Source organism: Zerene cesonia, chromosome 11, assembly GCF_012273895.1.
Source record: "Zerene cesonia ecotype Mississippi chromosome 11, Zerene_cesonia_1.1, whole genome shotgun sequence".
Classification (NCBI taxonomy): Eukaryota; Metazoa; Arthropoda; class Insecta; order Lepidoptera; family Pieridae; genus Zerene; species Zerene cesonia.
In genome coordinates this window covers 10,677,914-10,700,304 of record NC_052112.1, presented here as the reverse complement: position 1 = coordinate 10,700,304, position 22,391 = coordinate 10,677,914, and the positions used below count along the sequence as shown (strand labels likewise).

At 33.3% G+C, this 22,391-nt stretch overlaps 1 protein-coding gene across 1 annotated transcript in view; it reads left to right on the top strand.

Annotated features, from left to right (window-relative positions):
• LOC119830568 overlaps nt 1–20,425 on the top strand; it is a 59,728-nt gene extending 39,303 nt beyond the window's left edge. Inside the window, exon 2 of the mRNA XM_038353629.1 lies at nt 18,706–20,425. Within this exon, the coding sequence (XP_038209557.1) occupies nt 18,706–20,051 (1,346 nt within the window). The 3' untranslated portion in view covers nt 20,052–20,425. The remainder of the gene's footprint in view (nt 1–18,705) is intronic.
• Nucleotides 20,426–22,391: the final 1,966 nt, after the last annotated feature.

The window sequence follows — 22,391 nt, the reverse complement described above, 5'->3', positions numbered from 1 at the left end:
AAATGACAGATTCGAAATTCAAATGTAACATTTTTTTATAATTAAGTGTAACAGTATTTATGGCCAGACTAAGTATAATAATGTAATACTTTTCTGCACGAATTCATCGAAATATTGGGTCGTCACCATGATCTCAATTGAATATTGATCGATCTTGAATATTTTTAATGATTATTTACGTTTAATCTATAGTTTCAATTTAACATGTTTCTTTAAATTATCATATTACTAACATTAGCATAGCTTATTTTCACTAACTTTTGCTGATAAGAAATTTTTAAATTTCCAAACGAAAACATATTAAAATAAAGGAAATAACTACTCCTTTTAAATAATTTTCCCTCCTTTAATTGATAAATTGTGTTGAGTAATTTAAACGGACATTAAGCTGTAAAGGAAATAACAATAAATTATTTTGAATATAAACAATAAACCGACAGAGCAAATAGCTTGCGCAAACACAGTAAGTGGCACATAGAAATGCTGAGAGTCGCCTTCCGCCTAAATTTGTGTCAGTGTGTTTAATCCGAGAAATTGCGAGTGTTTTATAATAGAAAGGTCACAGATTCGATATCGCTGTGCTGCAATACTTGACAGATGAAATCGATGACATTTACGGTTTATTTTATTTTTTTCATTTGACTTTATGGAAGATGTAATTGATTTAAAACGCTATCATTCGGCTAAAATGTCGTTGAGTTCTAGGCTGATTTATTTTCTGACTCATTCTACATATTCAAAATATCGCACCTATTATATAAATCATTCAATACGCGATAAAATCAATAAAAGTATTCAAGTATAACCCTAATACAATGGTTCATATATATGTCAACATTCAAAACCCTTCGTGACAGTCAGGCGCACGGAAGTCACGTGTAGCCGGCGTCGGAGACTTCCTGCGCGTGAGTCGCGATCGAAGCCAACACGATGTTACTGAGTAATACTTCCGATAAGCGGGAGCGGAATCAAGTAGTAGAGTTGGATAAAACATGGTTTCGTGGCCACTGATAATTCACGCTTCCGCAAAGCGAGAGCAGAATTATTTTTCTATGAGAGTTTCGCAAATAAATATGGCAGGTTCAGTAACGCCTCCGCTAAGCGTGAGCGGAATCATTGTTAGAACTGTGTGTAATATTTTCACTTGGCTATAGTTCATTCACGCTTCCGCAAAGCGAAATTAGAATCAATTTACTCAGAGAGCTGGACGTACCAATATGGAATTGGCTGACTTACGCCTCCGCTAAGCGGGAGCGGAGCCATTTAAATTAGAGCTGGACATATAATGATTAGGGTTCTTCAACAAAGAACGACGTAATCAATGGCATTTTTGCTGAATCAATATTATAAGGCATCCTTGTATATTAATCATACACATATATTGCATAACACATAATAATATTATGTATCTGCAACAACCTGTGTTAAAGGATATATAATAGATATTATTGTCCCGCTCTAAAATAAGTTTAAGTGCAAGATTAAACACGAAGTAAACATTCTATAAGATAAGCAGTGGTGGTTCAGTGATGAGAACCTTGGACTTTAAAATCGATAAGTCGGGGTTTGAGACCGGGTGAGCGTGCAGGAAATAAATTGATTTTTCAATTTATCTGCACATGTACGCACATTTATCTGCACAGCATGGTGAGGAAACATGTCCATGAACCAAAAGTTCGACGACATGTGACATCCGCCAACCCGCACTTGGCCAGCGTGGTGGACTATGGCCTGAACCATCATAGGAGGCATGTGTCCCAGTGGGATATACGGGCTGATGATGAAATATTCTATAGTCTGCTGAGATCATCTTCAAGAGGATTTCTTTGTTCATACAATACCCTTATCACCCAATTCACTTGCGCAAACTTACGAAGGAGAAGTTACGTGCTGAAGCCAAGGTTTCTGATATTGTATCGCTTTTAATAACCTTTCATTTTGGTAAAATTAATATTTTTCGGTAAAAATAATAAAACGAGTAAACCGTCTTCAAGTTGTGTAATAATAATAATAAATATAATTGTGAACTAGACCAAATTTCAATAGAACATCGCGGCAGGCACCAACTTCCAACAAAAAAAAGCATCACTAAAATCGAGCCACCCAGTAAAAACTTACGACGTAACGAACGCATAAAAAGTCGATTAAAATTTTATGACAAATTGAATCAATTCTTATATTTCTCATTACGATATCCGCTGTTTCCGTAGCCACATACTTATTAATAACAATTACACAGCTATTACTCATTAGAGGCTGTATATCAACTTCGTATTTGTGGAGTCGTGAACAAATGTAGGACAAATATTATTTTATGCGCATTATCATGTATTAGCCGCGTGTTGTTGTGTAATTACTCATACGTGTTTGTTTGCTTTACCCGTATACTGTCCAGAGTAATGTTGAAACAGTTGTTTCTGTCATAGGGTGATGCAGAGAGTGTTCGGGATTGCGTTGGATCGAAGTCTTTAATATGATCATTGAATGTCGCTCAAAATGTGTAAAAAAACGAGAATAGAACAGCTATATTTGATTGTTAAATACACGAATGAAATCAATGTATCGTGTTTTAAATTTGAAATCCGTTAAATGCCCATTATGTTTAAATGATTGACATTTGCGTAAATAAAAACGGCCATTGCGCCCGAAAATAAACATTTTAACGGATTTGCCCGAGAATTTCTCATAAATAAACTACGTTCGCCAGCCATAGGTACAAATATTAACGGCTTATTCAATCGGATAGTTATATAACTATTAGGCAACAAAAACAACCGATACGTCGAGTCGTTGACACGCTCCACTTTCCTCTTTCGGCTGTGGGTCCGAAAATCGGGCACGTGGTCATTTGTAAATGTTAAACACTTATAACTTGTGTTAGGAAATATAGATATTACATTTATATAAAAATACGTCTTCCTGGTGTTGTAATTCTCCGTGCTATCAGTGATTGAGTTTCATAATGTAGTTGGGAGAGTAAAAGCAAGAGATATTTTCTGTTATCATAGACTAGATCACTAAGAATATATGTAACTAGCAGATGCCTCGGGTTTGCCCGTGGTACATGTAGCTTACAGCACTCAGATAGATACGCTTAAGAATTTTGCAATCGATCCTGTAATTCCTGAGATGAGAGCGTTAGAACAAACATACATTTTTTCAGTTTTATATTGTTACTATAGTTGACTCACTAGATCTAACTTTTGAATGCAACAGGCATCAAAGTTTGTCTAAAATAAATACGAAAATGTTTCTAATCAGAGATAACGTAAGTTAATATTGCCCTCCACGTGCCTTGCAGAAGTTTAAAGTCAACACAAGTGCTTTGAAATTGAAAAAGTTAAAGAGGTTAGATAAGACACAAAATCCGATATTTGAATAAAATTGTTTCTCGCGTTTAATATTTTATTCAACCTTTAGCATTCAAAGGCGAATTTTTTTTTCCTATGAAAAGTATTTGCATAAAATGCTGTAAATTCTAAATCCATTCGAATTTTAATATTATAATTTTGTCTTTTACAAGCGTTGTATGAATATTCGATTCATATTTTTATATTAATCAAACATTGAAAGTGAATGTATTTTCATAGCGCCTCTCTATTAGAAAAATGTTTACATACTAAAAGTTAATACGTTTCAATGAATTACTTTGGTATTTATTGTGTTCCAAAGCCATTATCCAGGACATACTTCGTTAATTGTTTAACTTATGAAATAGTAAACATTATTTCACAAGACAAACAACTTCGAGCCAAATTTGAACTGAAATTTTCGAAAATAAAGTAAATTAACTGATTAAAATTATGATTCACTAGCGGTCCGCCCCGGTTTCCCCCGTGGTACATATATAGCCTTCCTCAATAAATGGGCTATCTGACACTGAAAGTATTTTTCATATCGGACCAGTAGTACATGAGATTAGTGCGTTTAAACAAACAAACCCTTCAGCTTTATAATATTAGCATAGTCTAGTCTAAACTCCGTTTTAAAACAATCCTTCGAAAAAGTCTCAGTTAGTCAATTCATAGAAATCTCTTCATATTTTGTGGATGGCAATTAAGTTGTTAATAAACGCCACCGACATAAGAAAAACATTTGTATTATAATTATGAGCATTAACCGATTTTAATCATGTAACTCAATTAAAATCGCAAAGGAATTGTGATAAAAAATTATAGACATAAACTTCGCGTGAAAAATATGACTTTAACGGAGCTTATAATTATTATGTTTACCAAAATAATTATAACATGATCGAATTCAATTTGCGGAAAACGATATTATTATTTAAATATATACGAAAATCGTGTTACTGCGATCAAATCGTTAGTAGAAGTTGTTATCGAAATTCGCGATGGCTGTGACTACCTCATTAACATTAAAAATTATCATGTTTAACTTGTATGAGTGTCATGTTTCGTCGCTCGCAGATCTGATTCTTACATTATTATTGTATACCATGAATCATTTGTAATTGTCATGTTTTGACGGACTTAGTGCGTGGATTGGTAATTAGATAAATAGTTGTGGCTTTACTTATCTATACAAATAAATAAATTTGAAGCATTCGTTCGTTATGTCAAAAACGTTCCTCTTGAATGACGATATCTAAAGACTTTTTAACGTATTTATTCCTTGCATTATTTATCCCGACGCGACGGTTCGTTACACTTCATTCCCCGATTACAAGAGTGTGATCACACTCCTCTAGAATGTTCCAATCAAATAAAAATATACTGAATCAATCGTGATTAAAATCAGTAAAAAAGTCTTTAATTTCTTAATGTATAACTCTCGCGTAGAATCAAACATAAAAAAAATGTTAAGAAACAGATTTTAATTCTAATATTTTATATACTAAAGATATACTAAAGAAATAAAATGGACTATTCATCACTACACAGGCCCTTTAAAAGTTTACATGAATGAAAAAGTTTACAGCTTGAGTGTGAAATTCATTTCTAAATTATCATCTCCACTGCACCAAGGATCGAACTGACGACCTTGGAGTTTTTATGAAGCTTGCAATACGTTAAACTTCAGGTCAAGGACCGTGGTAAAAATAAAAAAGTTGGTCATCGATAAATTGTCGGAATTAAAAACAATATATTATATGGTTTCTTTGTAATTATATTCATTAATTAAGTACGGAATTCAAATAATATAAATATTTTTACCGTCGCCTTCGACTTTGTCTCTATATATATTAATACATCTGTATGTATAAATGAATTAATTTAAAAGTCAGTCTGTATTGCCAAATAAAAATTATTCATTAAATGTATTTTAACAATATTATGCAGTGGTTTTGGAATTACTGTAGTAGGTATAGCTTACGAGTTTGTACATAATATAATAAAACTAACTATCAGGCTAACTAACTAACTAACATCTTTGTATTTTTAATATTTCAACAAAATCAAAAAGTAAAAGCAAGTTTCATAAGAACTTATCAATTTATCGAAGTTTTTTCTTAAACTGATAACAAATCTCGCAGCACCGCCTGTGACCCCTCTAAGTTTATCGACCAGTCACCATTGTAGTGTAACGAACCTTTTACGTTCAATAAATTTAAACTTGTTAATGTAAGCATCAATCTTCAAATATGTTTTCGTATCTCTTTCCGATAACACAAGCTTTAAGCAATCAGAAACATTATTAATGCGTTTTTGCATTTATTTACACAGAGTTTTAAATTCCCATTTATATACTCGTTTCTGTTTACTATTCTGTTAATTAAATGTTTCGTATGAAGCGAATATTATTTGCTGGGAGAAATGTCAACACTAGAGGTTATTAATCTGTGGCTGTTTCAGCCCCGATGAATCGGTGCACCGATTTAACCCTAATTACATTGCTAGCCTACCGCTGAAATGCGAGTCGTCGCCGTCGCTTTATTGTAGCGTGTGTAATAATATTCCGGGCATCACTTCTAATAGTATTTGACATATTTAATTATTATTAAGAAAGATTGCAATAAAATGCACAGAGTACTCGATGCACAGAGTACTGTGATGTATCAATTTCAATTCTACAGTTTTCGTTAAATTTTCGATATTTAAAGAACAATTGGTGGCACTTCGGATAATTGTGGCAGGCTCTCCTATATTATATTTGATATATATTGTATTTGATCATTTTAAATTAAGAGTATGTACATGTATCTGAATATTTTAAACACAACTCTAAATCACGCAATCACATGAGGAATAAAATTAAAATTTTAATACTCATACGATTGCGCTCCTAATTAAAATTAATATTTTAATTTTATAAAAGTTGAGAAAGATTACAAATACTCCTTACACATACAAAACTTTTCCTATTCTATTCCTTATTATTCCTACTTAAAAGTTTATGTCATATTTGAACATTAATTTTGCTATAAAAATAATTATATAACCTATTCTTTATACAAAATTTGATTATAAAACGTAATCTGTTGAGAGCTGAAATTATACCTAACAAACTTGCATAGATTTTCAAATAGTTCGACCAATATAAGATTTACTCTCCGACGTATAATAATTACTAAAAAACAACTATGAACTGAAAAACTATGAAAATAATTTTTACGTCCGTCGATAACACTCATGCTGATTTGAAAGCGCTATTGGTTAATCGTAGTATCCTTGTATTGTGAAAAGCGAGTTAATGTATTCTGTTTGTTACAGGTAATTCAATCCGGTTCGCTTCGAGCAGTGTTTAGCGGTATTTATACGCATGCGTAGTGCGAAGACGCATGTCCCAGAGTTGGACATGCAGCATTTCATTAAATATTTAAAGCATATATTCAAGTGCAAAATATTCATGTTGCTATGTAGAAAAAATCAAGTTTAATCAAACATGTAATATAATATCGTAGTTTAAGTTTTTTTTTATTGGAGATTTAATAAATTCAACAAAATTTTATGCAACGCGTTAGGTGTTACTTAATTATAATTGCAGTTCATTCAGTAACCAATAAAAAGTAATAAAGTGACATAAACAATAAATCAATCTAACAAAATTTTGTTAATATTTAAATGAATGCTTTCATGTTATTTTTTTATGATATATTTAAAAAATATATGGGATGATTGGACAAAAAACTGAGCTCGAAGGACTCATATTAATTTAAAGCCCTCGTGACCTCAAGGGTCCGGCAGAAAGAAACCAATAAAACACTTAAAAGTCTATTTCCTTTATTAACAGCAAGGGCTTAATCAGATAATGTGCTGTTTCTCTTTGTCACTTAATGCAGCAAACAGTTACAATCAATTTTCATTCGCCCGTATTACTTACACTTTTGTGTAATTTACTTGTTTGTTGATATGGTTAAGGGTTGAATCGACTGGTTAGACCTGTCTTTAACACCTTTCCTTTTAATTTATTTCAAACACAAATTGAATAATCGATCTACTGTAGAATAGTCGATCAATAAAAGAAAGAAAGAAAGAAACATTTATTCGGCACCACATGAAAAAAAAACAATGAATACACAAAACACAATTAAATAAAGAAAAACTTAAGGAGACATAAAGTAGAGCCAAATGAGGTAGCCACTCCAGTCTACGCAGCAACGTAAAACAGAATAAAACAATCAATATATGATCCAAGAAGAGAGTATTAAGTTAAAATACGGTTTTTAGTTTTCAAACTGATCCCTTCATTCAGTAGCACCAGATTACTCAGTCAAAACATTTGTTCAGTGACTACATAGTTGCAAATTTAAAGATTAAATACGAGTATGAGCTAAATTCTTACTAAGTGTATTTCTTTATAATTAGCGCTATTTAGATATATCGTGAAAGGAAGCACTCGGTGTGTTAGCTTTTAGTATAATTATTCCACCACGAATGTCTTTAGTTTATTTTTCTTCACTTTGTATTTCTGATTATAAGTGTCTGTTTAATAATCAAAGAGGAAGGGAGACCATTACGATGATTTAATCGTCAAAATATTAATTACTAGCTTTTGCATGCGGTTTCGCACGCGTTAAATTCGGAGCAGTTGATAGATGTTATTGTATATATAAACATTCCTCTTGAATCACGATATCTATTAAAATAATCCCCATCAAAATCCGTTGAGCAGTCTTAAAGATTTAAGCATACATAGGGACATAGGACGGATAAAGCGACTTTGTTTTATCCTATATGATTTAAAGTATTTAAATGATTTTAAGAGGGGCGAAACATCGTAAGTTTACAAAGACTTTGATTAAATCGTTAAATATGCAACAAATTATCATAGTTTTTTCAGCCATAGTACATAAATAATAAAATAACATGAAGTTTATTTCATCTCATATATCGTCAACACATAAACATTTTAATCGCCGAATCGTAACACGTCGCATCGCTCCACCTACGTTATGCCTTATCCATTACGCCAATAAACCTTAAACACGTTAACAACCCCATATCTCGCGTGTAAAACAATTACGACGCATAAAATATATTGAAAGTGTCACTGACATTGGAAACTTCTAGAACAGACAATCTGATTAAGGTTCAAGTTTTCGGCTGCGAACGTCGCAATTTATTTTATAGTTGGTAGTTAGTGAGACAGTTGTCTGGAGGGGTGTGGAAATATGGCAACTCAGTAATCATTCGAAAACTTCTTTTGTTACTTTTATCAAATTCACAAAGTTCTTGCATTCACTGAATAATTTAAAAATGAAAATATCGTTCTCTTCACCTCTGCATTTATACTCTGTTTTACTCTAATATCCATTCCATCGAGATGCTGTAATCACGCGGGCGAAGCCGAGGGCAACAGGCTATCTATATACATTGAAGGTTCTCATCACTTTGACATCCACCCTTTTCTTTATTGCCTCTCAACTTCAATGTACAATTCTCAATCAAATATATTTTCATTCAACTAGGTCGCATTCAAAAACTAATTCATAACATTATTTCATACTACGATAAGCTATTAGAACAGAATCTAGCCGCTTCTCGCATTATCAAGTACCCACACGCCTTAAAACATTTACAAAATCCTTAGAAACTATAGTTTCAAAGGATAGAGAGCTTTATGTAGCTCAATATTCTACATAAACTTTTATTCTCCAAACATGTCGCCGGCAAAGAAAACGATCGATATAAAAACCCGTGGTTAATATTTGTTATTGTATACGAGACACGTTAGCAAACACATTAGCTGAGATTGGACCGCCTAATGTAATGATATCTGAGTATGAAAACCGAGGATACAGGTTATGATAATATTGCGATGTTCTTGCTAGAGATTTGTTGATAAGGAAACTATGGAACGGTGAGGTCCTTGAAATGAAATGAAATGAATTTATTGAAGTAGGGATTTACATTTTGATTTGTTTATTAATTGATAATTTAAAACATATTAAACTGCTTGATTTTGTTAAATCAGTTTTATACAGACTAGTTAACGTTTTTTATTCAAACTGAAACTCATACCCAAACATTTATTTCTTGAATAACAATAGAAGAAGCACATTTGAATAGTCATAACATTTTTTAGCATTTACAACGGGTTTGGGTTGACATTGTTAGTATGCCAATAATATTTTCGAGTTATTCCTTGCAATGTATCTGCATTCGGAAAAAGCATTATCCTAATTTAATATGCAAATAGCCTGTACCCCAAGGTATGGACTACCTTTAGAAGACAGTGTTTTTGTTGATAAGTTATCTTAGAAGACAGTACCTACTTTATAATTCTGATATCCACGATCCTCTACCGTTCACAGCATAATTAAACAAAATCTCAACCAACTTTTCTCAATTAACAACTTTTAAATTAAAAGCTCTATTGGGTTTCCGATCACATTACTTAAATAAGAGTTTGAAATATAACTCGTCGCTAATAGCTTCATAAAAGTAATTTAAGGCAGGCTTTCAACCTTTATCGAGTTATTATATATATAGTTTTTATAATAATTTACAAAGAAAATATTATTTTCGAGTATACACTAGTTTGTGCGCTGGAAGTATTAGATTGTCGAATCCAAACTACAATGCATCTAGAAGCATTTTTGATTGTCATTAGGTAGATATACCATTTACCACCGGTTCGGGAATCAGTTTCTTTTCATTTCATTAAAATTTGTTCTTTATTATTATAATATAAACATATTTAGTAACTGTAGACAACTGCTGTTCGATGGCAGAACAATATTTGAATTTTAAAGAAAATGTTGAGGCCCTTTAAGCAATAATTGAAATGCTTAAAACTAACCGTTACTAATTAATAATGGTTTATGTGTTATGTTGTGTAATTGGAATTAACAACGATTTATATACATGTGTAATCATATTAACAAACAATAATTGGTCATAAATGTGGTTATGTATATTGTAATTTAATGCAAATGAATAAATACCAATAACGATGAACAAATGTTTGTTAACGATATCTACTAAAAATGTTTTTCCTTGTTTATCGTTGGTTTGATCATGCGGATGGTAGAACGCTAAAATCATCTTGATAGTTATATAAAATAATTGCTTGGCAACCCATAAAAATCTCGAAAAACAACAGAAAATTAAAATCTAAAATAGGAAGAGGAACGTCGTTTGATGCGAAATATTCGAAAAAATATAAAAACGTTACACGTTAAAAATCCGCAATCGTCTCAATAAATAAATAAATTAAAATATTATCATAGACCCGACGGAATCAACGAAAGACAGGAAGTGAAACGGGTTTTAACTACGGTTAATTTCAGTTAAAAGGACATTATTATTATAATATGTAATTATTATTTTATGTTCACGGACGTGTAGTTTGGGACAGGAACCGTGGCGCTTCCGGGAGTACCTACGTTTTAATAACTTCATGAGGGCCTTTCACTTAAGATTTTATGTTTTCATGTCACATTGAATCCTACTAATATTATAAACGTGAAAGTTTGTATGGATGTTTGTTACTCTTTCACGCAAAAACTAATGAACCGATTGCAATGAAATTTGGTACGTAGATAGCTGGACAACTGGAATAACATATAGGCAACTTTTTATCCCGATATTCCTACGGGATACGGACTTACGCGGGTGAAACTGCGGGGCGCAGCTAGTATAAAAAAAAATTCATACAAAATAATTTGTAACAGTTACGTAAAGCGTTTTTAATCAAGATGAACCTCAACTAAACGTTTTCTTCACCTCATTACTAAAATAGTATTACAAGTATATAAAAGTACATTTAATAAAATGTGTGTATTTAGTTAGTGTGTGTATAGGGCTTCTACGAACGAAATGTTTGAAATAAGTTGAAATAAAAGCAGACAATTGGAGCGATAATTATTGTTCAAAATTTTATTGTGTTCATAATTTTATTTAATTATGCTATCGCATTTCTTTTTCAAATGTAAGTTGGACTCGTGAAATTTTGGGTTCTGTACATATAAGCCATCCAATTTATGATCGTGTCAACCGTTGCTTAACCTCCTTTTTTTCATTATTTGTTTTTATAATGGCAACACAAATAAATGTATCCTAAGACTGACGACTGACTGCCTGGTGAGAGACGTACGAGCGGACAATGTAACAGATAGTCTGACAAACAGAATATAAACGGGCAGCAAAGTTATAATAATAGAGTCCCGTTTTACCCTTTTAAAGAAAAATTGATGTTTTGATTAAGAGATGCACTCAGAAGCACTACGTCCACATAAATTTCCTTTGAATGCCGATTAAATTACAGCGTGTATACGATAAACCATCTCGGATGAGCGATGGTACCCTTAAGTGATAGCCTAGCTTTCAGGGTCAACGCACCCGACAATAGCGGCTTGCAACGACCTCGTGACGTAGTATCTGATATTCGATTAAGGACTCTTGTAAACATTGTATTGTAGTATGGGCGAGTTAAACAGCTATCAGTATGTTCCTGGAATTTTATTTTAATAACATTGGTTACTTCGAATATATTTATAATTACTAGATGTGAATCTGAGGTTATACACGCGTGGTTACCACTTTGAATCTTGATGTAACTGCACAAAAATCAATCCCCTATTGTAGCCATCAGGGGCATTTTTCAGAATGTTTTTTTTATTGCGAAAAATACCTCATAAAACGGCAAAAATTTGAGATGGAATTAACCTTTGTCCATTCAGTCGAGCTGATTTTTATGCTACATTTTTCAAAACCTCTTCGCTTTTTGTAATAAATGGAATATACCATACATGCGTCTAAGCAATTATATTATATAAAAAAAAAATTTTAATAATTCATATAAAAAAAGTGTGAATACATTCTAATATTTACATGATAACACTGTCCTGTGTTAATAATATTATTCTCAAGAATGGCGCCCAACTTGGCACTGACAGTTGGTGAAAGCGCTTGCCTACTTGCACACCGGTTTGTGGCCCTTCGCGGGGCCATGGGACCGGCGGGGCGGTACGCTGAGCGATAAGGGGAGGCGATAATTTATTGTTATTAGTTTGAGTTTTAAAGTACTTCTGATCAATGTGTAGTTGAAAGCGTAAGCTTTCAATCTCAAAATTCATAATGAGCTTTAAATAAAAAAGTTTGAAATATGATATATAAATCACATAATTAACGAAGAACTTCTAGTATAACAATACGATAATCATTTTTTTAAATATTATCTTTACGTATATCCGCTCTTTTCAAGGCCTCGGTTAAATCGTCCAGAAATAACACGACCCGATAGCACACTTGTTTAAATACACCCTTCAAGTTAATATCTCGCAAGTCACATTGTAAACTTAAACAATTTATGTGGAACTGCTATAACCCGCGGCGTCGCTCGCGTGGTACCCGGGTGAGAAGTTTATGTGCTAATCCAGACTGTTATCTATCTTTGTTCCAAATTTCATACAGATTCGATAAGGTGCTTTCGCGTAAAAGAGTCACAAACATCCATACATCCATCCTGCTTTAGTGTTTATAATATTAGGATTATAACCCGGGGCGCATGGAGGAAAAAAATTGACAACAAATTGTAATATGGGCAATAATTTATTACTGTAGTTATAAAATTTCCTCTAATAAGTTTGTCCCGCGTGTCCCAGCTAGCGCAAACTAAGAAATGTGTATCTTACCGTAAATACCGTCATATTAACCTAAGTATGTCTCTGTGTGTGTGTGTGTGTGTGTGTGTGTGTGGGTGTGTGCGTGCGTGCGTGCGTGTGTGCGTGTATGTGTGTGTGTGTGTGTGTGTGTGTGTTTGTGTGTGACAAACTATATCCAAATTGATGCATCTTTTATTTTCACGTTAACATGGCGTCGCTGTATATAAGTCTATATGCTTATGTCATTACAAACACCCAGCTTCATGGTTGTAATGATGCTTCATAGTAAATACAGGCTAGATATGAAATTACATAATTCAGTGCGAGCCAACGACCTCTGTTCTCTCACGGACGAGTGAAAGTCGCTGATTGTTTTGGATGGATCAAATGCGTCTCGGTCTCATCAGGAGTACACTAATACTTTGAAACCGACTTTGTATGAATGTTCTGAGAGACAATATTTCATCTTTAAAGAACCTTATTTTTTCGCATAAACTCAAAAATGTGTGAATAGTTTATTATTATAGTAGTTAGGGGAACAGTTAAAAGAAAGGATTGAAGTAGTCATTACCCTCGGTTTCACCCACGTCTCATGGCGTATGATGTTATAGTCCTCATATCTAATATTATATTATCTGTGCTATACCTTAGCATCGCCATATCCATAGCCAAAATTTCAGTTTAAACCAGTAGTTCCTGAGATTAGCGCGTTCAAACAAACTCCTCAGCTTTACATTATTAGTATAGATGCCTCCGTATATAAAACTTTTAGTTACGAATAATTAGTTTACTTTATTAATGAACCGGCCGTATCAATTAGTTCTGACCTCCAATACCCTACTTCCTCATCAGTCTATAAGAATAAAAGAAATGTAAATATTTTTGATTATGGTTACTTTATGTCTAACACCTTAGAGCTATATTTCGATTATCACGTTGAGTTTTTTGTATTTATTTGCTTAATTCATGATTTGATACTATACCCTTAGATTGTAATTTAACCTTAAGATAGGTTCGAGCTGATAGCTCTAGGTATTAACTGCGAAGCACTAAGTTATCACTAGAACTGAAAAGACATTACGAATTCCGTAAACATTAGCATCAAGTTAGCAAGAACACAAACTGTTACGTCACTATGGCCACTGCCTTATGTAAGGTAACGGTCATAGCTAGGGCTGCGATATATTAGTTATTTGCTTATTTTTATCTTGTCTTTTAGTTATTATATTATAGGATATTAGAGTGAATATTAATTGCGAATGATTAATTTTTAGTAACATTAAAACTTTCATCTACTTTTACATATCTGACAAAAAATAATTTGCGAACAAGTAATTTTAAAAATACAAAATCATAATAAATATGTTTCGTATTGTACGTTATCGTATATATTGTGATTTTATAGATTTTATAGAAAAAATAAAATCACGATATAATTTTTGGCAGCCCTAGCCATTGTTACATCTGCTAAATGACTCGTGAGATGTACATGAGACGTCTTCCTTATGTTGCGTTAATATTTATAATTTTACTCAGAAAAATTGAGCAAAATGTTTCTATAGAATAAACAACTATCCATCGAATAAATATTCCGTTCCTACAACAAACAAGGCAGAATTCATTGTAATATTATAATTACCTCCATTTCTCTAGCCATCTGTTTGTTATATTTTCACGGTCCGATATAAAGACTTTGTATGAACTAATCTATAGCATAGGTTCAAATCATGATGAAAAACGTAGGGTTGTGCCGCGTAAATTTTTTGCAAATTGTATCGGTTGAAAATTTAAAAATATTTTTTATACACTAGCTGCACCCCGCGCTTGCACCCGCATTAGTCCGTATCCCGGGATAAAAGTTGCTTATATGTTATACCAGTTGTCCAGCTGTCTACGAACCAAATTTCATTGCAATCGATTCAGTAGTTTTTACGTGAAAGATAAACAAACACACACACATCCTTACACACTTTCGCATTTATGACATTAGTAGGATAGGATACATTCATACATAAAAATATATTGCAGCTGTCATTATAATTTTGTACTAGTCACTGAAGTGTACGCCAATTAAAAATAGTTAGACAAAAACCTTTACTGAAAATCGACATAAAAAAAAACCGCAATCGTTTTAAAACAAAATAGTTTTTAATAAAAACTGACAGCATCGATCCTCGTCTCTTATTTTTTATTACTAACTAGCATACCCGGCCACGCGTTGCTGTAGCTGAGTAATAATTAAAAAGAAGATTATAAATTATTGGGATAATTAATCGAAATAAAAACTATCTTATATCTTAAGTTGGACAAAATTACACATAAAATGCCAAATTTCATAAAAATCAGTTGAGTTGGTGAAGAGTTCATTGGGAACATACATCATGATACTGGATTTTTATATATTAAGATGAAATAAAAGAACAGTTATCGAATCGAAAGATAATCTATCATTTAAACATATAATCTTGTTAAATAATTAATTGAAGCCTGTGAACACGATTTATAATATGTATTTTTTAACTCGACATGCCTATTTCTCATCTTCATCTCGGAAACCTAGCAAAACTTATAAATCATCTTGATGTTGGTATGTACTTATTGTTTTATTGGTATATATGCCTACATTATTAAATTAATATAAATATTCAAGTATTTATTCAAATTCTACAACCAGTTTTAAATCAAAGGCTTCAACGCACTTAACACATGATTTATTCATATATTATTTCATTTGCTAACAAGTTACACAATAAAAACCTCGCATATTAAATAATTAGCACTCTAATACGAATTAGTTAAATTTATTGTCGGTAAAAAGTTCATTATACGACGACAAAATTCGCGGAATCGTTCATACAATAATATCCATATGAATGTCTTATAACATGTTTTTATACCTATGGTTTTCTATTAATCTGTACAAATACTGAAACAGGTTGATAAATCCAAGAAGCATATTTTAAGAACAATCGGCTTCTAAAATCAGAAACTTAAACAGTAACTAAGAAAGATACTAATAAGTAAAATCTACATATCGTAAAGGGTTATCAATGTAACAGATGTTAAAGCATCTGTTCCATACCATATTCACAGGATTTAACATGTTTTGGTGTAGTCGACAAAAGATCTGGTAGGGCGCCTGTTGGTAAGCGCTACCAGCGCCAGTGAACATTTACAGGAGACTAAAAGTTAAAGATAACGGAATGGATTAGTGAAGCGAAGAAAGATAATAAGTAGTAATAAGGTTAATATGGGCCTCCTGTTCCCCCACTCGCTCTACGAAACACAGTAGCACCATGCTATTTCACGCCTATCCCCTGGGGGTGTGTTGCCTTCCCCGGTAGCTGGCCCTATTCATTCCGAAGCATGCTCGACGCCCAGTACATGTAAATTCAATATAAATTTATGTTTATATATATTTTATTTACTAACCAATTTATCAAGGAAGCAGTAAGTTCCGTTATGTTTGACAATAATAATACTTTAATGATATGCATAGCCGAGTGGTCGTAGCTCCGTGTTAAATAATAAATCGTAATCATTCATTCTGATTAAACAAATTGAATATGTCAGATTTATAATAATGGATTCTCAGCGTAGTGGTTACTGGTGTTATAATCTGGTGGTGTGAGTTCGAATCTCAGTTGAGACGAATTAGAAAGGCTTGGTAGGATCGTTAGGGATATTGAAGAAAAGCGAACTGAAAAGTTATACAATATTTTCGTATACATATCATAAAATAAAGTCGCCTTCTCTGTCTACCTATGTCCCTATGTACGAGTATGCTTAAATCTTTAAAACTACGCAAAGGATTTTGATTAGTTTTTTTTAATTGATATGGTGATTCAAGAGGAAGGTGTATACATTTACATACATATAATAACATCTATTAAACTACTCCGAACATAGCGCGTGGAAAGCCGCGGGGCGCAGCTAGTATTGTATAAAATCAAACACTGACTATTCTTGTGTCTATAGATAACACAAAATATCCAGAAACGAGGTGCAGTTACGATATTTACATCACTACCAAACATTTCTCTATTTAGTATACCTAGGTGAATGTATATCTAGAAATTACATTATGAACACCAATTGTAATTTAATCCGTTACAGGTATTCCGTCAAACAGTTATACATAGCGATAGTTTAATGACAGTATTATGGTTTCATTATTTTCTAACAGTAATCTGATGGTATCAGGATTCGACAAACTGGTTTGTTTTTATTAATCTAAGAAAAAAATATAACTGCTTTTAAACATACAAAAAGAAACAGTTTCAATGCGATTTACTAAAATCAATAATGGTTCAGTAAATAAATCTAGCTGTATATACGCGTAACGGATTTAAACCTGGTTTATTTTCCTTAATGGCCAGCTTTTTTACAATTCATAGTTTCGTTTTCTTTCATATTACTTCAAAACGAAATAATTTAATAAAAGCGTAATAACAAGGTAGCTGTATGTAAATTGTTAAAATTAAATCTAAAATAGTAAAGTTTAATATTTAACATAGTTATGGTTCGTTTCCCCCCTATGGCCAGACGGAAGACGTAAGTCTTGGGGTGTTAGGGGTCACGGGTTCATGACCTCTTCAAGGACGGGTGTATAATTTTAATTCTATGTGGTCTAATATGACCCTATGACGGTAAATTCGAGTTTCATGTAAAAAGCCACACAGCGATTTATGAGAGCCTCTGTCGTTTTTGAGAATCAGTCGGTTAAAATGAAATGGTGAGATATTTTAAGTAAATATCTTCTTTAATTATATAGAAAAATTAGAAGACGTTATAAATATAATTTGAAAAACACGCTTAAATTATTTAATCCCGGCGATCCTAATCAGGATAATAAGATAAAACCATGAAATCGTTGTAATGTCACCAATCCTTAATAAGTGTACAAAGTTTTACTAACTCTGTCCGTTAAAGTGGGTCAAAATCGAGTTTAAAGGAATCGGTACATATACAAATCTATGGCTGAAGCTAATAAAAACGTGTTAAAAATTGTTTTTAATTCGAGAACTCTATTTAAGACTGATTATTTAAAATTTTAATTTCTATACACGAATTTCTTTTTTTTATAAAAAAAAATCAATAATGTCGCTTTTAGACATTTTATAATAAATGCACACAGCGTGTATATTGTTTAAACATTTTTCATTACGAGCAAAGTCAAGGTATTCCAGTGATCTATACTGAACTTAAGCATTATATAAATAGACAATAGCTATCGACTCTCTGGCTTTAAGAGTTTAACCTTAAATAGCGATGTCCTTTTTACAATGCGCACGCGTTCCTTATGAAGTACATGATCACCTCGACATTACAAACTGATTGATATCGAAGCAATGATACCTGGCGACAATCACGTGGGTCGCACCCACGCTTGGCCTAAATATTATCCGAATGTATAGATAAACAATTCAACGGATTTGAGATATCATTTAAAAAGTACTGGTGTCTAAGAGCTTTTATGCGAAACTTAAATGTAAAAAGTCAAATTTTATTGAATTAAGTCTAGTTCTTGTAGCTATGTATAATACTAATAAAAAAAAAACAAAATACGTTGAAATAAAACGCTTGGCAATTGTTGCTAGGCTAAGCTAATCCTCTTTATTAATAAATAAAAATACATTACCAGTTCCGTTCTCAAATATATTTATAATACAATGCCTTTTCTATCTTTTCAGGTGAAGGTTGCATAGAGAAGCCGCTCGCTACTCTATGGCGCAACTATCAACAATCCACGAAACCCGACGTGGTCATGAAGCTCTCCGTCACCAACTCCGGCCTCAAAGGCTTCACCAAAGAACACGGGCTCACAGAGTACTGGTCCCACCGCATCACCTACTGCTCGAGCCCACCCCACTATCCCAAACTCTTCTGCTGGGTCTACCGCCATGAAGGAAAGAAACTGAAACACGAACTCCGTTGCCACGCCGTTCTATGCACCAAAGAATCCATTTCAAAGAAAATCTCTGAAGAATTACAAGTTAAGTTAAAACAGGCCCTAGTCGAATTTAAGAAGGATCGTATCTGCAAACAGAACGCTAGGCTCAGCCTTGCGAATAGCATCTATGAGAACCCCAGTATGCCCCGTAGAAAGATAATGCTCAGTGTAGGCGCACTCAATTATAGACCACCCTTGGAGCGTTCCAAATCAGCTCCAAAACTTGGTGCTATTGAGGAACTTTGCTCTGAAGAAGACGAAGAAGAAGCTGAGATGAACGCAAAGAAAACTGTCGATGATGATTATGGCACACAAACTCTGGACAGGCGGCGACAAGATGTTAAATCACCTCGCAAATTATCATGCCCAGAGAACGTCGTCAAGCGGATCCGTTCTGAATCTGAAAGCTCTGATTCTACTGATGACATAATACACCTTCTCGTACGCGAGACAACTTACAAAACAGAAACCGAGGAACCTAGTCAAAATGAAACCGACAAAATGATAAAGCCACTAGAATCGATAGCGGAAATGGGTGAATTGAGCACGATGTGCGACAGAAAGGAATTGCTACAAGGTAACTACCTCGTCACGGACAGCGACGACGGTTCAGTTTCTTCAGGATGTGAGACTGCCAGTACGGTGACGTCATCGGACGCTGAGCCCATCTCGCTGCCACAGTTCCACGAAGAGCACAAGGAGGACAGCGACGAGGAACGAGCGGCAGCGTTTGACAGCGTTCGCTTTGGAACCATACGTGGCAGTAGCAGGAGCTTCCGCGCACCATTAAAGGAAGGAAGCGAGGTTATCTCAGATGAGGTGAACCACGTACCGATAGGAGAGAGGAATGGTTTTCGACGACGCTCCACATACCCACTGCTGCGTGGAGATTCCAACATGACGAATCTCGAAGGCAAATTTGAGTCGCTCATCGACAATCTAACAGATGTCGAGAGCTTGCACTCAAGCACTGAAACCGATGTATTCAAAACAGTCGGCGATAATGACAGCGCTTGCAGCGACGAATCGGGATATTCTGAACTGCTTGACAAAGAGAGCATTATCGGAAACACGATAATGGTCTAATTTAACAATACATAAATGCACTGTTAAGATAATTTTTAGAATAGATTAATATATGTGTGAATAGTAGATCATTATACATGTAAATAGAGATATATTATGTACTTTTTCTGCTTGTTTTGTATATACTGTAAAATAAGATTTATCAAGTCGTGATTTGTATGAGATTTCATTAAATTCTAATTCTATTGGATGACCATATTATGTTATAAATTATATATGATGTAGAACCATCTTATTGAATTATTGTAAGTATGCTCGTCACATACTCACGGTTAGTAGGTACTTACACATTCCATGTTTATACATTTGTAACTCGGGTCATTCACCTATGTCTGTAGAGAAGAATTATTTCAAAAAATAAATATTAAAAGCAATTAATGTCATTTATTCATTTTTACCTCAATTAGAAAATAATGTAAGATTTGTAATCTTTCTAGAATGATAGAGAATGATTAGAAGCTCGGATGAGTAAAAATTAGAAGTTGTTTCTTATTTCTACTTATATTACATATCTGGAAAGAATGTTTAGAAGAACACAGAAAACTGTACTCTTAAACTACTTCACCCATTTGCTATACCTTGCATAATTTGCTAACTTACAGTAGCTACACTAGTGATTACACATTAAAAGTTAATTATTAATGGCTATATATATCTCGAAATACGATAACAAGATATTCCTGGCTATATACCCAACATAGCCAGCATCGCGTTGTGTTGGGGCAGACAAAAAAAATCCTATTGCTCTGACCGTTGTTTTGAACATGAGTTTCAGATGCGTTGTAATTAAAAACTATATAAATGGTAAAAATAGCTTTACTGCTTGGCAATCGATCTATGAGATCAGCTTCTATTAACCGCCTCCAAAAAACGAGAAAGTTCTTAAGTATTTTTTGTTTGGTACCTTATAAATTTTTCTGGCTGAGCGCATTTTTATTCCGTTTTATATTTGAAATTAGTGCCTTCCATGTGGTCCTATTTAGATGTAGTTCAGTACTGACAGGTTAGAAAACGATTTAGGTTTTTGGTTCAAAATGGAATCAGATTGTCAAATAGATATATCAGTTATGATATAAGAAATAAATAAAAGTGGATCTTGGGACAACTATCCATCACTTTTTGTTTATTTTGTCATTGGATTATAGTTGAAGTGATAGAAAATGTAACAAAACTGTAGAAAGAAACAATAACTTCGATGATGCGTGGGCAGCGCCGCAGCGCGTGCTCTGCCGCTGTTCAAATTAAAATTCCAATCACGAGTTTTGTTTGGTATTTCGAGCAACTGCGATAAGAATACGTTTTCAATATTGTAGTCGTACGGCAAGCGTTGTTACACACATCATCAATGTAATCCTGTTAGTATTTGTGATAGATATATATAAAAAAAAGAACTCACACACGGTTTGAGATCACACTAATACTAATGGATTTTTCATACTTCTTGGCTTACTAATTTTAAATAATAATTAATATGAAATAGTACCTTTTTATGCCATAAGCGGGCAACTGAACTTGTGGTTCGCCTCATGGTAAGCGATTACCCTACTATATGTACGGTTTTTTTGTGGGGTTGTGGTACTTGCCCGGTGCGAGATGGCCCAATTCGTACCGAAGCATGCTCGGCTCCAACATATACAACAACATAAAATTTAATAAAGTATCATATTGCCTTTTAGAATTCAGAGGTATTAATAATGATGTAGTCTCATTAATATTATAAAGGTACGTAGGTAATATACCTATACCGGTCTTTTCAAATAAATTAAGTTTGGTTTAAAATGTCAGAATAACATTTATAAAATAAATATAAAAATGAATAAAAAATTATAAAAAACTCAGGTCTCTTCTGTTATGCTTCTGACCGTTCTGGTCTAGATCGACAGTGCCAGGCTTAATGCTGGTCATTGTATACAAAATTACTGTAGTTAACCACACAATAAAAGTTGTACAAATCTCACAGTGAAGCAGATTTTTTTTACAGCAACGGGCAGAGCAACCAAACAAGCAATGGACAGACATCAACGGAAAAAATTGCAGGCACTTCGTAGTTTTTTAAGGAAAAGTAGTCTCTTTAGGAGATTTTCAAGGACAATCTATAATATATGTAAGAAAATAGTTTTATAACGCCGGCAACCGTTCCAAGCTTCACCTTATTTAGATAGATGTTTGAATGATCAATATATTAATAGACCAGCCTGTTAACTAGTTACAGAACTGATATTACAACAAAGGTACGAGATCCGGTGTTACACACTATTAACAAAACATTACTATTCAAGACACAGGTTTCGAACGCTACAAAAGAATAAATTATGTATTAATTTTAGGTTAGAATGCTAG